Source organism: Acartia tonsa, chromosome 1, assembly GCF_053477335.1.
Source record: "Acartia tonsa isolate MP-2025a chromosome 1, ASM5347733v1, whole genome shotgun sequence".
NCBI classification, from domain to species: domain Eukaryota; kingdom Metazoa; phylum Arthropoda; class Copepoda; order Calanoida; family Acartiidae; genus Acartia; species Acartia tonsa.
This window is the reverse complement of record NC_137260.1, coordinates 46,393,062-46,408,829: the sequence shown is the minus strand read 5'-3', so window position 1 is coordinate 46,408,829 and position 15,768 is coordinate 46,393,062. Positions and strand designations below refer to the sequence as shown.

Here is a 15,768-nt window from a genome sequence, read left to right as displayed (position 1 = left end):
AAAAGCTTCTGTGAAATACGATGAAACCCGCTACTTCGTTTTCTTTCCATGATTCAATTGTTGTATTCAGGTGGTTTGTTGCCCGAATGTAAAGGAGACTACAGACAGAGTATCAGAGATAAGATATACAATCTATTAACTCCAAGGGGAAGAGTTAAGATTAATATAGAGCTGCTAAATCTTCCACCAGATAGAGGTAAAAAAAGATATAAAATGTTATTGAGAAAATACGACAAAACGCCCCGTAAGAGGCGTTGCCACGAAAGGGACTATGACCTACTATATTTACATTGCTTTAATTTAAGCATTATTTACATTATACTAGGGATCTAAAGGGTTAAGACAATACATTCCTAATGATTATACACAAAATTGCCCATTTTGTAGATAACAATTAGTGCTTGAAACCTTTGGACACTCAAATTCGATAAAAGTCCCCAAAGTTGTTAAGTCAAGGAACAAGAAAACGCAATTTTAAAACTGTAGAGACTAGTGTAATAAACAGTCAAATGTTCCATCACTCCGTGTTTAATATATTATTATTATTAATTTTGTTAAAATTGGTTGATTTTTCGTTCAATATTGAATTAAGATGAAAGTTTAAATAGACAACATTTTTCTATTTGTAATGACTAGTGACTGCACCCCTAGCCCCTAGGGATCGGGGTAGTAAAATAGTATCAAACCATCCCATGACTTGAATTTAGAAACAAGATAGTCTGAAATCATACTGAGACCTCTGTGTTACTCCTCTAAATTCAACCTATTTTTTTTTTGGGGGGGGGGGATTTCAACTAACTTCATGCCTAATAAAAGCTTAATTAAAAATTCTAAAAGAAAATATGATTAATATTCTATTTAGATGTGGACATAATAAATGTGTTGGTATTGAGTAGTAGATCCGATGCTGTAACAACCTGCCTGGAACTTACAAATACTCCTGTCTATGGAAATGTTATCTATGTGTCTGCTAAAGATTCTTCCATTACAGAATTTAAAGTAAGATATTTTCTTTTTTGACAGGCTAATTTTAGTACACTAGCCGCTATGCCCCTAGAGGCATTTAAGGGACGGGGGCGTTGGTAAGTTTATCCTCCACTTTCCTTTTTTTTAAGAACAAATATTTTTTAAGAAGGTTAGGTTGAGGATGTGTTTCCATGGGCGATTTCTTTTGGGAGTGTAGAGGTTTACTATCCCAAAATAAATCAACCCCCCCCCCCCCCTCGGACATATAAGACGTTTTTCTGTAAATGAGAACTCATTCGGTTCAGTAGTTATCTAAATATTAAGAAAAACCTTACTACTTTATACAATAGGACTATAGAACAATCAACCTTCCCTTGACCTATAAGAAGCTTCACTTTAAAGGAGAACTATATCGGATTACCGGTTAGTGCGATCCTTCGTTACAGACAGACAGACAAAAATCATGATATCAATGTTTTGAGACAATTTATAAGATACTAATCTAAAAGATGTTTTGACAACGGTGGCGAAATGAATGTAAATATTATTAAAATCTAAGTTTCAATTATATAATCATTCTCTTTATATAATCCCTTTAAAAACTATGGTTATAGAAATAAAATAACAAAAATATATTAATAACATACAGCCAAGCAAAACAAAGTTATAAACATTAATTATAGAAAACTAGCATCTACGCCCTAAATTCTGTTCGGTTGTTGACCGCTGCTCATTTAATATTTTAGTTTTTTTTATAGTAAATTTTTTAGAGGGATCTTTTTTTCTAGGGGCAAATTATCTTGGAATGGTGGTGGTAACCTCTCCCAAAATAGTAATAAACTATAACTTGACCTATGAGAAGCTACATTGTAAAGGAGAACCATATCGGTTCAGTGAATACTGAATAGCGAGACAAAAAAACCTTACTACTTTATATAATAGGAAATCTATTTACCCAATGAAAAAAGAGTAATTTAATTATGATTCTAAAAAAATGAACAATAAAAAATTATGAAATTTTTGTTACTAGGAGGAGGTTGGACAGAAATTAAGAGCCAAATATGGAGATTTTGAGGATCTTCATGATAATTTAGGTAAGTCAAATAAGGGGGGGGGAAGTTCTGACACATTTGCGTAAACCTGGTATATAGGCTTTATCTTTAAACTGAGAGGATAGGTTATTAGAGATAAAATCATTCTTATAATTTTCCCAAGTTTTAAGATTTTTTGGATAGGCCTCCAGGTTCCGGAGCTCCAGGCCTCCAGGTGGTATCTGTACAGGTAAAACTGAAAAAAAAAATATTTTATGAGTTAGAGGTCAACTTATGAAACAAAATATGCATGTTTTTTCTTCAAATATATGAATAACATTCAAAAAGATGCATATTTGGTTTTATAAGTTGATTTCTAACTCTTCAAAAAAATTTTTTTTTTTTCAATTTTACCTGTACAGAGACCACCTGGAGGCCTGGAGCTCTGGAACCTGGAGGCCTATCCAAAAAATCTTTAAACTTGGGAAAATTTATCATATAAGAATGATTTTATCTCTAATAACCTATCCTCTCAGTCCAAAGATAAAGCCTTTATACCAGGTTTACGCAAATGTGTCAGAACTTCCCCCCCCCCCCCCCCTCCCTTATCTAATTATTCAATTAACAGGAAGACAATCTTTATTACACTTTTCAAGGTAGATTTATTAAAAAATATTTGAAACACATTTATAGCCTCTTGATAGGGCTAGGAAAATTGTTAAAAAATTAGAAGGATGTGAATTTGTTTTATAATTCATGCTAAGGAAACTTGTAAAGAAAGGGTCTCTACAAAAAAATAAAATAATGGTATAATTTCTAAATATGAATATTTATAGATAGGGTACTATTATGTAATTTGAGTAATTGTAAATATAATTGATTTGTGTGGGTTGAAATAATCTTTTTCTTTATTTTTTTTCGCAATTGATGTCAGTCTCTCTAAATTTACAATTTGTTCAATAATTAATATTTTTTGCTTTAAGTATGCTATATAGTCTATAGATATCGTTTCATTTTCATTTTTAAATGTTTATTCTTTTTAAAGTGATGCTTTTCTATAATTATAGAAGTAGATCCGTCCGTTCTTAACGGTTAGCTCTTTTAGTTTATTTAGTCATGTTAGAATTGTCCTATAGATATCAAACTTCACATGGTTGTTCCTGTTGTAGTTAGGTACGATTTAACAAGCGTAGCATCTATAAAATCGTTACCAGAAAGTCCGTACGTCCATTTTAAACATGGTGATTTTTGTAATCTTTAGTTGTAAACCGAGTGGAACATGAATCTGCAGACACGAGTAAAGAAGTCAGAGAAATTCAGCTTTTTGTGGATGGCGTCAAGGAATCATACAAATTATTTAGACATAAAATGAAATGTAATTTTAAAAAGATATCCTGTTTTTCTGTAAAACCCGCGGCATAACCGCGGCGGCTGAATAAGTAAAACCAACGCGTAAAATAAATAAAAAACAAACAAATATTTGGGGATCACTACGTCTAAGACATACTTTCAAAATCAAGAAACTTTGGCTAATATATATTTTTTTTAATTCATTTTGTTGTTGTTTGCAGCTTATTAAATTAGCCAGCCTGCTGTCGGGCTCGTATCTGGACCTCACAACACTAGAGATGTTTAAAAGGAAAATACTACTGCTATTTTAGTAGCTTTGCAGGAATTAATTGTAAATTAGAGTAAGAAGAATTACTTTGATAAGAAAGAGACCCAATGTGTGAAATAAAAGGGATTGCTGCCTTTTAGGCTTTGCATTATTTAATATATTGGGTTTTGGGGATGCTAGAATGATTTTCTAGGTGACACTAGGGAAAAAAGACACTTTATTCTATGAATCTATGCGTCTAAATAATTTAATTTGATTGTGAAAGGCGTCGATTATGGACTACAACTATTTTGAGAATCTCTTCAATAAATATGGATTGGTAACAAAAGTAAATCACAGGTAATTAGATGGGCTTTGAACCCGATTAATATCAGCTGGATTAGAACCGGTTCTCAGCATACTGAAATACATGTATAGCATCGTATTACTTCCAATTTTCTTCGATTTTTAAAATAAGAAACTTAAAATTAATTCCAGATTTGTTATCCCAGGCCTTCGACCCTTTGGGTCTAACTGGTTTTAATCTTTTATTTTAATATCCACGAAAAGCTATTATCAAATGCTTTCTTTTAGTCTAAAGAACAATTATTCGATGTAGTGTTGAATATTTTGTTAATAGATTTATTATTATTTGAAGATTTTCATGTTTTCGAATAAAGTGAAGCCTTGAGCGGGCTAAAATAACGTTGAAAATATAGTTATATTTTTTAAATTTATGTACATTGCTTTTTGCGTGTCATGGCCGTTTTCGGTTTTGTTAGTTCTATAATCTCTATAAATAAATTTCTATAAACCAAATCTTCAATCTTGCGAAATAAAACGTGTATAAAAACTAAATATTATAAAACTGCAAAATATGAAATTTATTACCTATTGTTTTTTAGAGAATTTTAAAGCTGGATTTAAGATATTTAATATTAAGATAATGTGAAGGAATAAGCCTTGTTAGGATTTTATTTAAGTCTTCTAAAATGCATTTAATATCAGGGAGGGGGGAGGGAGGGGACGTTTGATAATAAATTACACTGGTACCCAAAGTTTTTTATGAAAAATAACTTAATTTTGTTCATTAGCTCAAAAGCTTTGAGTACATTTATTGCATTTTGATTGGTTGATGCTAAGCTAATAGTGTCTTATCCATTAAGATCCATGATTTAATATTTTATTTTTCTAAAATTTTTCTAAAATAATGTTCTTTTAAGCGAAAACGTTTAAGATAAGAACCGTCTTTTGACAAACGTGCTATTTTGATGTAGAATTTCTTACTTCTCATGGATAAAAAAATCAAACCTAGTAAAAGAGAAAAAAAAATATCAAAGATACCTAAGGATACCTAACAAAATGCTGATCTTGGATGCCATTTTTGGTTTGTTTTAAAGTCATTTTTGTCATATTATTAGAGATGGACAACGATTTTCATTTGTCGGCCTGATCACTACAGAAGAAAAAGCATTGAAGGCTTTAGAGGTTAGTTTTTTATTTAGATTTTTACTTAAAAGCGAGGGGACGGATGTGATACTTTTAGAAACCGAAACTAAAAGTCAAAGAAAGTCAACCAAACATTTCTTCACAGTTCCACATTGTACCTCTCTAAAGCAACTGCAATGCCAAATTTCAGTTCTGCAACTCTAGTTATTTAGATGAGTTTCTTTGACTTTTAGCTTTGGTTTTTAAAAATTTCTCCCCTCCCCTCTTTTTTAGGTCTTGATTGTATATTTCTATCTATTGGAAAGTTTTAATGAATACAGCGAAAAATATTTTAAATATTTGTTTCTTGAGCGAATAAACAGTCCTAGTCAAACGTATTATTCATTATTTATATTTTTATTGATTTAATATTTAAATTAAGGAGGTGACAGGGACATTGGTTGAAGATCAGACTCTTGTTGTACAACTAAAGTTTTCTGAACCTCCAGAGCTGGTTAATAGGTAAGCAACAGGATATCCTATTGTGTGTCTGTAGCGAATGATCTCGCTAATCACTAGGCTGATCTGATTCTTCTTCATAATAAATCTTCCTAAAAGTCCGGATAAGGTTTACTATTTTAGGGAAGGGTAATTCCACCGTCCCATAATAAAAAAAGTTATTTTTGTAACTTATTCTTTTTTAAACTAGACTTGAAAGAAGATGGTTCAATTACCCTCCCTTACCTCAAGTACTCCTAGAGGTCATAAGGAGTGTAGAGTTAGACACTAGTTTATTATATTTGAACAATAAAAATCTATTGTATTATGTCTTTTTCTCATTAAATTTAAAGGTTTCATACTAAGAAAAATTAATTACCAGTTTAACTAGGATGACAACATACATAAAAGAGACGCTCTAACGAAACTTACATCTTGATTATAAGGATGCTTCGTCTATGACATTATAGTTATGGTCGGTCTTCAAACATCAAGTGAATAGAAAGATTATGCTATAAAAAATGTACAAAGCGATAATTGATAATGTTAAAAAAAGAATTTCCATTAATAATTTTGGGTTTGCTACGCTACAGTAAACACAATACCAAGATTGAAATCTATAGGACAAACATGAATTAATTAACGACATCAGTTACAGACGGACGGATCAACCTAAATGTAGAAAAGATTCCCTTTAAAATATAGTAATATTAGCTAAAGTGTACAAAATTTGTATTCCTAGAATATGGGATTTGAAAGTTATTTACTAAGTACCTGTATTAAATATTTTGAGTTGAAACTTTGCATCCTATAAAATATTTAAACTTTCGGGGAGGGAGATGTGCCACTTTTTAAAACCTACCCTAATACACAGAAGATGTCAATAACAAACAGGGTTACAAAAGTGCTTGGATTGGGCATTGCAGTTGCTACAGTGCGTTTAATAAGATGGGACGATGTAATGAAATTTGTTGTAATTTTTTTGCGAAATTAGACACACCTAATTAATTTAAATTAATTATATTTCTCAACATGAAGTATTCTTAAAAGATATTTTAAATTAAATCTAGATAAAACCCGATTTTATGAAATAAATAGGAATTATTAAAAATTTTAATTACCGTTTTTTAGTGATGAATTGAAGTACCCCACTTGACATTTTTCACGTGAATTATCCATTCAATTAATAATTTAGATAATAATATTTTTTTATGATATAAACTTTACATTGTTATTTATAGGAAGTTTATTTTATAAAATAAAATAAATAAAAACTTAAATACTTCAAATACGTTGTATTATTTTTATAAGAAAACACATACATACGTTAGCAATATCTTCAGATAAAGAATGTTTTTTTTTATTATGAAAATTGCAAAGACATAAAGAGAAGTACTTGTTTAATGGTTAAAGTAAATATTCTTGTATTGTTTAGAGGTAAAGAGTTAGTAAAGAAGAAGCTTGCTCTTATAAGAAAAGAGGAAAAGGAAACTGCTGCTAAACAGCTGAAAGAAAGCCAGGTAAAGCAGCCAAACGTAGTTATTTTGGTATGGGCTAAAATGTCAGAAATGACGGGTCTGGTTGGGTTATGGGTCATATTGCTCCTACTTTCTTGACCACCTATGCAAAACAACTAGAGACTAGGGGCACAGCTGCTAGTAATATTTAAATGTTTCATGTTTTAGGATGGCAACCTGACATACCATTATTACGTTTGTGGCATAGATAATCCCATGACCAAGGAACAGTTGGCAACTCTGTTTGAGCCCTATGGCAAGGTTACCAAATCAAATCCACTGGACAACAAGAATTTTGGATTTGTTGAGCTTCTAACTACAGAAGATAGAGCTATTGAAGTTATTATCAAGTTGTCAAGAATTACATTTTGTAATAATCTTCTTAGGGTGAGAAACTTGGGTTTAGTTATTCTGTTTTTTTTGTTGTTTTAAATTGATTTTACTAAAACGTTTTTTTAAACTTTTAAAACTATTATACTATGTTTCAAGACTCTTAATCTATTTTTTCTACCTTTATGGTAATATATTGGTATTTAAACAGGTGCAATTTATTACGTTGCACAGGCAACTACAAAGCTCTTGCAAGCAACGGGTTGGTTATCTTTTGGATGTAACTTACCTAAATATGCCATGGGTTATTTTGCGACACGTTCAGTTTAATTGAACAATGTCTTAAGATCCTTGTACAAGTACTTGAACTTATTCCTAATCATAATCTTGGGCTATCAACTAAAATGTTTTTTTTTGTAACAGATTCAATTCCGAAATATGAAAGCAATGGAGGCTGTGACCGCCAAGGCGCGCCAAACAGCCCGCGAACGGCTGAACGAGACTAATGAGCAGATGAGACAGATAACTGAGTACCAGAATCAATATTATCAAGAGGAGGAAGATTGGAATGAACAACAAGGGTATGATTTCTATTTTTTTTATAGCAATGTTTTCTGTGAGATCTTTGTGTTAAGTTAGTTGTTAAGTCATTAATGATCCAAATAATAAATAATAATCCATCTATATATCTATGCTGCTATTGTTTCATTCATCTTTTTATCTATTCATCTGTTCATTCAATTATCTATGTATCCATCTATCAATTCATCCATTTATCCATTCATCCATCTATTTATTAAACTATCTATTTATTCAACTTTAAATCCAATCGTCTATCAATCTATTTATCCATTAATCTATCTATCCTTTCATTTGCCGTCTATTTAGTGAAAAAAATATTAATAAATCTATCTATTCATCTATCTATCCCATCCATATATTAATTTTTGTTATCCAGGTATGAATATGAGGAAGAGGAATATGTGAATGAAGATAATATGTTCACCCGAAGAGATCAAGATGCAAATAATTCATATAATCAGCCCCCACCAGGTGAGAAGTACTTTTTATATACTTGTTTTGTTAAAGTTTGCGATTTCAAGTATCAAATATACAAATTAGAACTACTAATAAAGCGTCAAAACTTAATGTATATTTCAGTTCAAGGTTTTTTTTATGAAAACATGTAAAATAATTCAAATAAATTTTAAAGAGCGTCATATTTTTCGCATAATTCCTTAAGATTAATTGCAAGCTTCCAGTTAAATGCGCTTATTAGGTCAAATATTTCTTAATTATGCTTATCATTATACTATGCGTTTGGTCATAAATAAGGACAGTTTGACCTAATAAGAGCATTTGACTGAAAGCTTGCAACTAACTTAACGGAATTATGCGAAAAAATGACGCGCTTTCTTAAGGACATTATTCAAATAAAACTGAGCAACAAGATTTAGAAAACAAGAAGGCCAACATGATGTCAGTTCCTCCCCCCGCCATACCTGCTAAACCTACCAAAGTGGAGATACCAGAGGCTCTCAGGTCATTGATGATGGCGCCAAGCGGCGGTCAACCTGATGACAGCAGGTGGGAGAACATTTTTTTTATTTTGGGCTTTTGGAGGATATTAATCCTTTCACTCAAACCTATTTGTACTATTAACCGATACAACCTGAACTCCTCCTCCCATAATTATAAGAAAAATTTAAAGAAAAAAACTACATATTTTTTAGCCCGGTGTTGGAGGCCTGTCTTAACCCTGCAGTACTACTCTACCTAGTCCAAGAATTTACTTAAAATAAGCATTAAAGTGCGTTTTCTGTCAAAAAAAATTCTGAGGTTCGTGTGCTATGTAAGGGAAAGCGTTAACATGTAATTGTGTTAAGTATACCTAATGCAAATAAAAAATAAAACTTAGGTTGCAAAAAGATGTATTTTCATATTTGGAATTTTGTTTTAGGCTTGATTATGTTGACGAAGAAGAGGTACAAGGTACCAAACTTCAAGGATACAGTACAGCAGGAAGTACAGGCTATAATACATCAGCTGTGCCCAGTTATAGTACGGCAGCTCCGGCTAGTTATGGTACAACAGCTGCGCCTAGTTATAGTGCGCCAGTTGCGCAAAGTTATACTACGACAGCTGCATCAAAATATTCAACAACAGCTGCAAAATACAGTTCAACAGCTGCAACAAGTTACTCCGCAACAGCAACAAATTACAGTTCACCATCTGGATCAAATTACCCTGCAACAGCTGGGCCTAGTCAAACAGCTGATCTAAGAACAGCTCCACCTGGAATGAACACAAATCAACATAATTCAGGTATTTCCATTATTTCTTTTCTTTATTGTGTTATTGTTAAAATTGAAAAAAATCAATACTATATAATTTTAAAAGTTTAGGTATTTGGGTTGCTTTACTGATATGGAAAGGCTGTTTATTACACTAGTCCCCAAAGTTTTATAAACACGTTTTCTTATTCGTTGGCTTAGGTAACAACTTCGTGCTTTTGATTTTAGTTGGTTGGATCATAAGGTTGAATGTTCAAACGTTATAACCACTAATTTAAATCTACAGAAGGGATAATTTTATGTATTATCATTGTGGATGTACATCAATTTATCGGCCATTGTCTTATCCCTGTAGATCCCTGGTGTGAAGGTGTAGTACGTAGAACATGAGATGATTTTTATGGATATGATATGAGGCTACATTGCAGAATTCTTTAGCTTTAGACGGACGAAAAGACATTATATTATTTTAGGAATTATTAGACTTAACACGACTGACATTTGTAGTCAGATAGTTGGTGAGTCAAATCTAAATAAGATACATGTTTAGAGTCGTCAGATGCAGGTGGGCTACAGTCAATTAAATGGAACAATATTGCTGAGGCTATGAATTTGATGCAAAAACTTCCTGGCATGGGACCTAAGGTATTATATTAGACTGTTATTACTGGTACCCAATGTTTTAGACTATGAATTTTCATTTGTTGGCCTAATAAATGAGGGCACTTTTATAAAAAAAAATTTGTTAGTTCAAACTAGTAGTGGCTAATCTTTTAAACCATTAATTTCGATCTACAAGAAGTAAATTTTTTAATAATCATTTGGAATAAACATCAATTTATTGTTCATTGTCTTATCCATTATGATCCCTGCTTAAAACGTATTGTTTTAGGGTGAGGGACCCAAAGCTTTGCGGAGATTCCATATTGCAAGATTAAGCAATTTAACAAGAGAATATGATGTCAAGGTAATATCTTTCAATTAGTGAATTTCTGCTTATTCTCAGCTTATACCAACAACGAAATTAATTCGAAAAAAGATCACGAAACCTCTACGTGATTTTCAGCTATCGTATTCGTTGGGGGGGGGGGGAGGGGTGGTCAAAACTAGTATAGACGACCCCCAAATATTTTTTCAGATTTTTTTCGCTTGTTGGTTAGGTAGTTATACCTTATTCCTGGCTTATTCTTATTCCTTTGGTCAGGTGCGCGAGTAGGGGAAATGCCTTGACCCAAAACAGGCGCAACTCATTTCTATGCAAAGTTAAGGCTTCCAGACAAAGGTCGTGCAATTAAAGTTTTAGTCGTCTATAGGACGTTTGGCCGTGTAATCTTTTACTTTACGAACAAGATTTAATTGAGATATTCATAACACACCAAAATAAGACCTTATGATCTATTATGTCTTTTTCCTTTTCTGTAAGGTGATACCTACTCAAAATACCTATTTAAAATATATTCAAGTATATTTTTAATTTTTTATTTGTTGTTAAATATTCATATATGAATTTGTTTATACTGCCATAATCTATTTTAGGAATTATTTTCAAATTATGGACAAATAAACAGAGTGGATCTTATCAAACAAAATTCTGGTTTTATTCAGGTTTTGCAAATTTTTACAAATTTTTTGTTGAGAAAAAAAAATTCATACAAAATCCGTCATAATAGCGTTACACTTAATGAACACATCCGTTCATCATTGAGTAGGTGATGAGTCAGAATATCGGCGTAAATTACATGTCATAACGTAAAGACTTTGTACCATTTGCTGCTATTTCAAATTCACAGCATTTCTAGTGAGAGAAGGGGGGATTTGATTGGCAAAAGGGTTATATCATATTATATGTCTGCTAGGTATATTTTATGTCTTTTTGAAAAAGGGCTATGACAAATTGACAATGTTTCTTACATTTTTATTATCAGTTAACCAAGCCTTTTATCAAACTATGACACTAGGTTTTTATGTCTTTGCACGAAAGTCATAAAGGCATCAGTTTTGATAAAAAATATTCTTTTTTTGATAATATCTTTGATCCGTCAAATAAAACGAATGAATAGCAATATCTACCTCGAATTGTTTCAATTTACAATTATGTTTAAAATAACTTTATTTTAGGCATTTATGTCTGAGTTGAATGCTGTGAGGTGTGTTTGTGAACTCAATGGATTTAGACTCATGGGGTCAACCATTAGTGTCGACTTTGCAAAGGTAAATTTTCCTTTTTTCATTATCAGTGTTTTAAATAAATAAAGTTTCTTGGCAGTTTCCCTTAAAGTGCTTAATCGAGCACAGATTCCTCCTTATTGTGAAATAAATTGCAAATGAGAGGGGTAGTTTTTCATTTGTTTGTCTATTTTAGGTTAGGTTATATCAGGTATTAGGTAGTCCCGGAGGGGTTAGGCATATGGAAAAGAATAAGGATGTGGATAGAGGTGGGCCGGGATTAGAGTTTTCTCATGAAATTTAAGCTAAGAAAAATACCTAACAAAATTATGAATTTAAAACAAAATAATCTTTAGTACAAAGTACATTTATTTGAAGTGTTTTATATTTTAAAGAGTCTTAAAAGTATTGTAATTAATTAAAATTTTAATGAGATAAAATTTTCAGGGTTCGTATGAAGAAACTGGAGAATTTAAGTCTAAATGGGCGGATGAAATCAAATATTATCTTTCAGAGGTAGTTTTTATCTGGTTTTTAAAATGCAAATAAAACTTCGTTGTTGTTAAAGTTCTAAATAGAAACTTAATAGAACAATTCTAAATAAGTGCAGGTATCTTTATAATAATATTGTAAATAGTTTAAAATTATTTTACTTTTCAATAAGGGATTATAATCTTTTTATATAAAGTAGTAAGATTTTTTGTTTGTCCCATAGTAGCTGGCTCTCTACTAAACCCAATGAGTTTTTAACTAATGTAGAGCTTCACATAGATCCCATGATAGTTTTAGACTTTTTTTATTTTTAAATATAAATCTTTTGGTGGTTTCGGGCTATTTTCTATCCCCTCTTCCTAATCCAATGCAGATAAATAGTGATAGTATTGATGCTAGTCTGCAACCGCTTATGATTAGAAAGTATATGAGCTTTCATGAGGAGATAGCGGGTAAAGTCATAATGTGCTTGAACGTGGAGCTTGAGCTAATGTCCCTATTGGCTATATAAATGTGTCTCAACCTACTCCATGACGACTAAAGTCCATACCCTAAGAAACTATGGCTAATAAATCAAGAAAGTTAACATCAAATCAATGATGGGAAAAGAGTTAAATAACCAATTTGAGCCATTCATTGTTGTTATCATAATTGATAACCTTCTTAATTCTAAGCCCTACCAATTTAGGAGCACAAGAAGACCCTGAAGGACCTTGGCAAACCAAAGATACCAAAAATGAACATTGCAGACATTGGAGCAGGACTCAAGAACTTTGATGCCTCCCTTTCTCTGGGTAATTTTTACGATAATTTCCTTTTAGTTATCTTGTTTAACTGTTTAAGCATATCCCTATTATAATAACAAAAAACATTAATTCGCCGTCACGTAAAGTGGCTGAAATACCTCCCCCCCCCCCATCGTCCCCTTAGAGTTTTGGCAAAAAAGTCACCTCCCCCCCTCTTTATATTCTATTTGTTTCTAAAGTAAATGGTCAGTCTCGAGGGGATATCATTAATCGACAGGGACTTTGTGAGAAATAACTTTTTCTGATTCTTGGGATTTTTATTTCCTAATCTTATTTTTCATTGTTTTTAGATGCTGTTCATCCATCATTCAAACAAAAGGGTTATGATAACTACCCAGAAAGGTAAAGGTTTTTAAATTTTGCACATTTTTTATATTTGATAACTTGAAATAAACATCATGTGTGAATTCAATTAAAATTCTGCTCACATTAACCTTATCCAATTTTAAGATCTTCTGGGGATTACAGTCAAGAATACTTCATTGGAGATCAATCTACCAAAGGCCAACCTGTACCAGGAGGCATCCAAGCAGTAGCTGGTGTACCTGGCAGGGCAGGGGCAGCTGGCAGGACACAGGATGAAAATTATCTTTTTGACATCAAGGTATAAATGATCTACATCATAATTGAAATTAAACATTAAATGAGCAAAGTTTTACGGATTGGTTGATTAAATAATCATATGCTTTACCATTTACTTAAGCAGACTAGTATATTATTCTTTGATAATGCAATTACCTTATTAGAATTGTGAATGTGCTTGCCAGAGAAGCAGTTGGCACAATCTTCAAGGAATAGTTGTTAATAATATTTTAAATATTTCAGGGAACTATACATTCCATACAAAATAAACAAATCCTGGTTGAATTCTGTCTTTATGGCTCCAGTGAAAAATCTTTGGCAAAACTTATACCAGGTACTGTGAATATATATAGAAGCTTTTAATAAATTAGGAATATTTTCTTTATTCGTATGTAAGATATTTTGATATCAATATACTCACACTTACGGAATGCAGAGGCAGACTTAAGATGTGCTTAGGGATTTTGAATTGATTATAATACTTGGGCGAACTTTAAAACCTGTTTTGAAATTTCCATTTTACAATTATCAACGTCTATAACTATATTATTTTAAAATTCAATTTTAATATGTTTAGGTGAATCACATATTAATCCGATGATCTTTTATTCACTTTTTAAAACAGTTTTAAAGTTTTGACACAATTTAACGCCCACCTGAAACCAGTTTGTGTTTGATTATACATTAAATGATTTACTGGGCACGCCGCTGCTTAAACCTTTACTCTAAAACTTGTGAAGAAGAACAGTAAAATAAATCTTATTTTTAGGACAAATGTACTTGAACGGCCGACAGAATCTTGGCTTTGTGATCAAATCAAACACTTACCATATGTGGCCGAAAAACGTCAAGGATTTTCTTCAGATTGGCACACCGGTAACATTTTTACCCAATTTTTTTTATGCCTTTTTGAAAATTATACAAAAAGTAGGTAATTGAATTTAATTATTAAATGTATTATTTTAATTTTAACATAAATCTTATTATTGTTTTATTTAATTAAAACATTATTACATATTATTAAGCAATAATACATTATTAGATATTTTGATTTTGTTTTTAGATGTCAGAAAAGCTTTTGATAGTGTTAACAATAAAAAGTTACTTTATGAAAGCTTTGTACTTTAGGTTGTAATGGATCTAAAACGGTTATCAAGTAAAGAAATGCACGAATTGAAAGACAAGGACAAGCTCGTACACTGGACTGTTCCTTTTCTGAAGCTTCCAGGTATAATTGCTATTTATCGCATCGTATCATAAACAGCTTTCCGCAGATATCAAAATGTACAATTATAACATTAAAACCAGTTTTGTTATCTCCATAAGTGCCCTAGATGCCTTTAAGGTCGTATTAACGAGTATGTTAAACATAAGGCTTGTTTTTTAACCAAACAATAGTTACTCTTGTTATTTATTTTGTTATATTATTCTTATTTTTTACAGGAATGACAGTAAAAGATGATGACTTGGTAATCTCTGAATCAAATCAACCATCTCTAATTACCACAGGAATCATCAAGAAACTTTACCCTAAATGGGGCCTTCTAGAAGCAAAGGTATGTTAAAAATGTCATTATATTAATTGACCTTCTTTTCCCGTTTGTACTAGTATTTTTTTATTCAAACAAGCTGATAAAATGGCCCTAGGCCAATAAAACTGGTATCTTTAGGAATAGATACCGTACGCACCTTTAATATAACACTGCGAATTTTAAAAGAAAAAAAGTTGACCCTTAAAATTCCACCTTGAAGTGATACTTTTCTAATAGTTTATAGTCCACTCAGTCGTAAGCAGTAAAAATTAAAATCCATTAAGTCCCTTCTAACGAGATATTGGCAACTTTTTGCACACATTTTCGCAAACGGCAATTATTTCCTTTATTTGGAGTTTTGGTTAATAACATTTTCATAAAAGTTTTCAGTAATAATCATTTAAGATCCATTGTTGAGAAGAAATGACTGAAAAAGTGTGTTTCCATGCAAAATAAGCTTAAAATCTAATGATTTTAAAAATTAGCGATTTAATAGTAAAAAAAAAACTTTTTGATAGCCTGAATATGT

General features: G+C 31.5%; 1 protein-coding gene across 1 annotated transcript in view; it reads left to right on the top strand.

The window, feature by feature from the left end:
* LOC145327770 (uncharacterized) overlaps positions 1-15,768 on the top strand; it is a 42,721-nt gene that overhangs the window by 11,729 nt on the left and 15,224 nt on the right. The window contains exons 11-35 of the mRNA XM_080171329.1: positions 71-196; positions 863-999; positions 1,997-2,060; positions 3,259-3,339; positions 3,882-3,954; positions 5,016-5,082; positions 5,465-5,544; positions 6,956-7,040; positions 7,206-7,424; positions 7,791-7,948; positions 8,326-8,420; positions 8,789-8,954; positions 9,328-9,692; positions 10,212-10,306; positions 10,554-10,628; positions 11,198-11,266; positions 11,780-11,872; positions 12,275-12,343; positions 13,008-13,113; positions 13,416-13,467; positions 13,576-13,729; positions 13,951-14,041; positions 14,477-14,583; positions 14,836-14,935; positions 15,151-15,263. Of these exons, the coding sequence (XP_080027455.1) occupies positions 71-196; positions 863-999; positions 1,997-2,060; positions 3,259-3,339; positions 3,882-3,954; positions 5,016-5,082; positions 5,465-5,544; positions 6,956-7,040; positions 7,206-7,424; positions 7,791-7,948; positions 8,326-8,420; positions 8,789-8,954; positions 9,328-9,692; positions 10,212-10,306; positions 10,554-10,628; positions 11,198-11,266; positions 11,780-11,872; positions 12,275-12,343; positions 13,008-13,113; positions 13,416-13,467; positions 13,576-13,729; positions 13,951-14,041; positions 14,477-14,583; positions 14,836-14,935; positions 15,151-15,263 (2,840 nt within the window). The remainder of the gene's footprint in view (positions 1-70; positions 197-862; positions 1,000-1,996; positions 2,061-3,258; positions 3,340-3,881; positions 3,955-5,015; positions 5,083-5,464; positions 5,545-6,955; positions 7,041-7,205; positions 7,425-7,790; positions 7,949-8,325; positions 8,421-8,788; positions 8,955-9,327; positions 9,693-10,211; positions 10,307-10,553; positions 10,629-11,197; positions 11,267-11,779; positions 11,873-12,274; positions 12,344-13,007; positions 13,114-13,415; positions 13,468-13,575; positions 13,730-13,950; positions 14,042-14,476; positions 14,584-14,835; positions 14,936-15,150; positions 15,264-15,768) is intronic.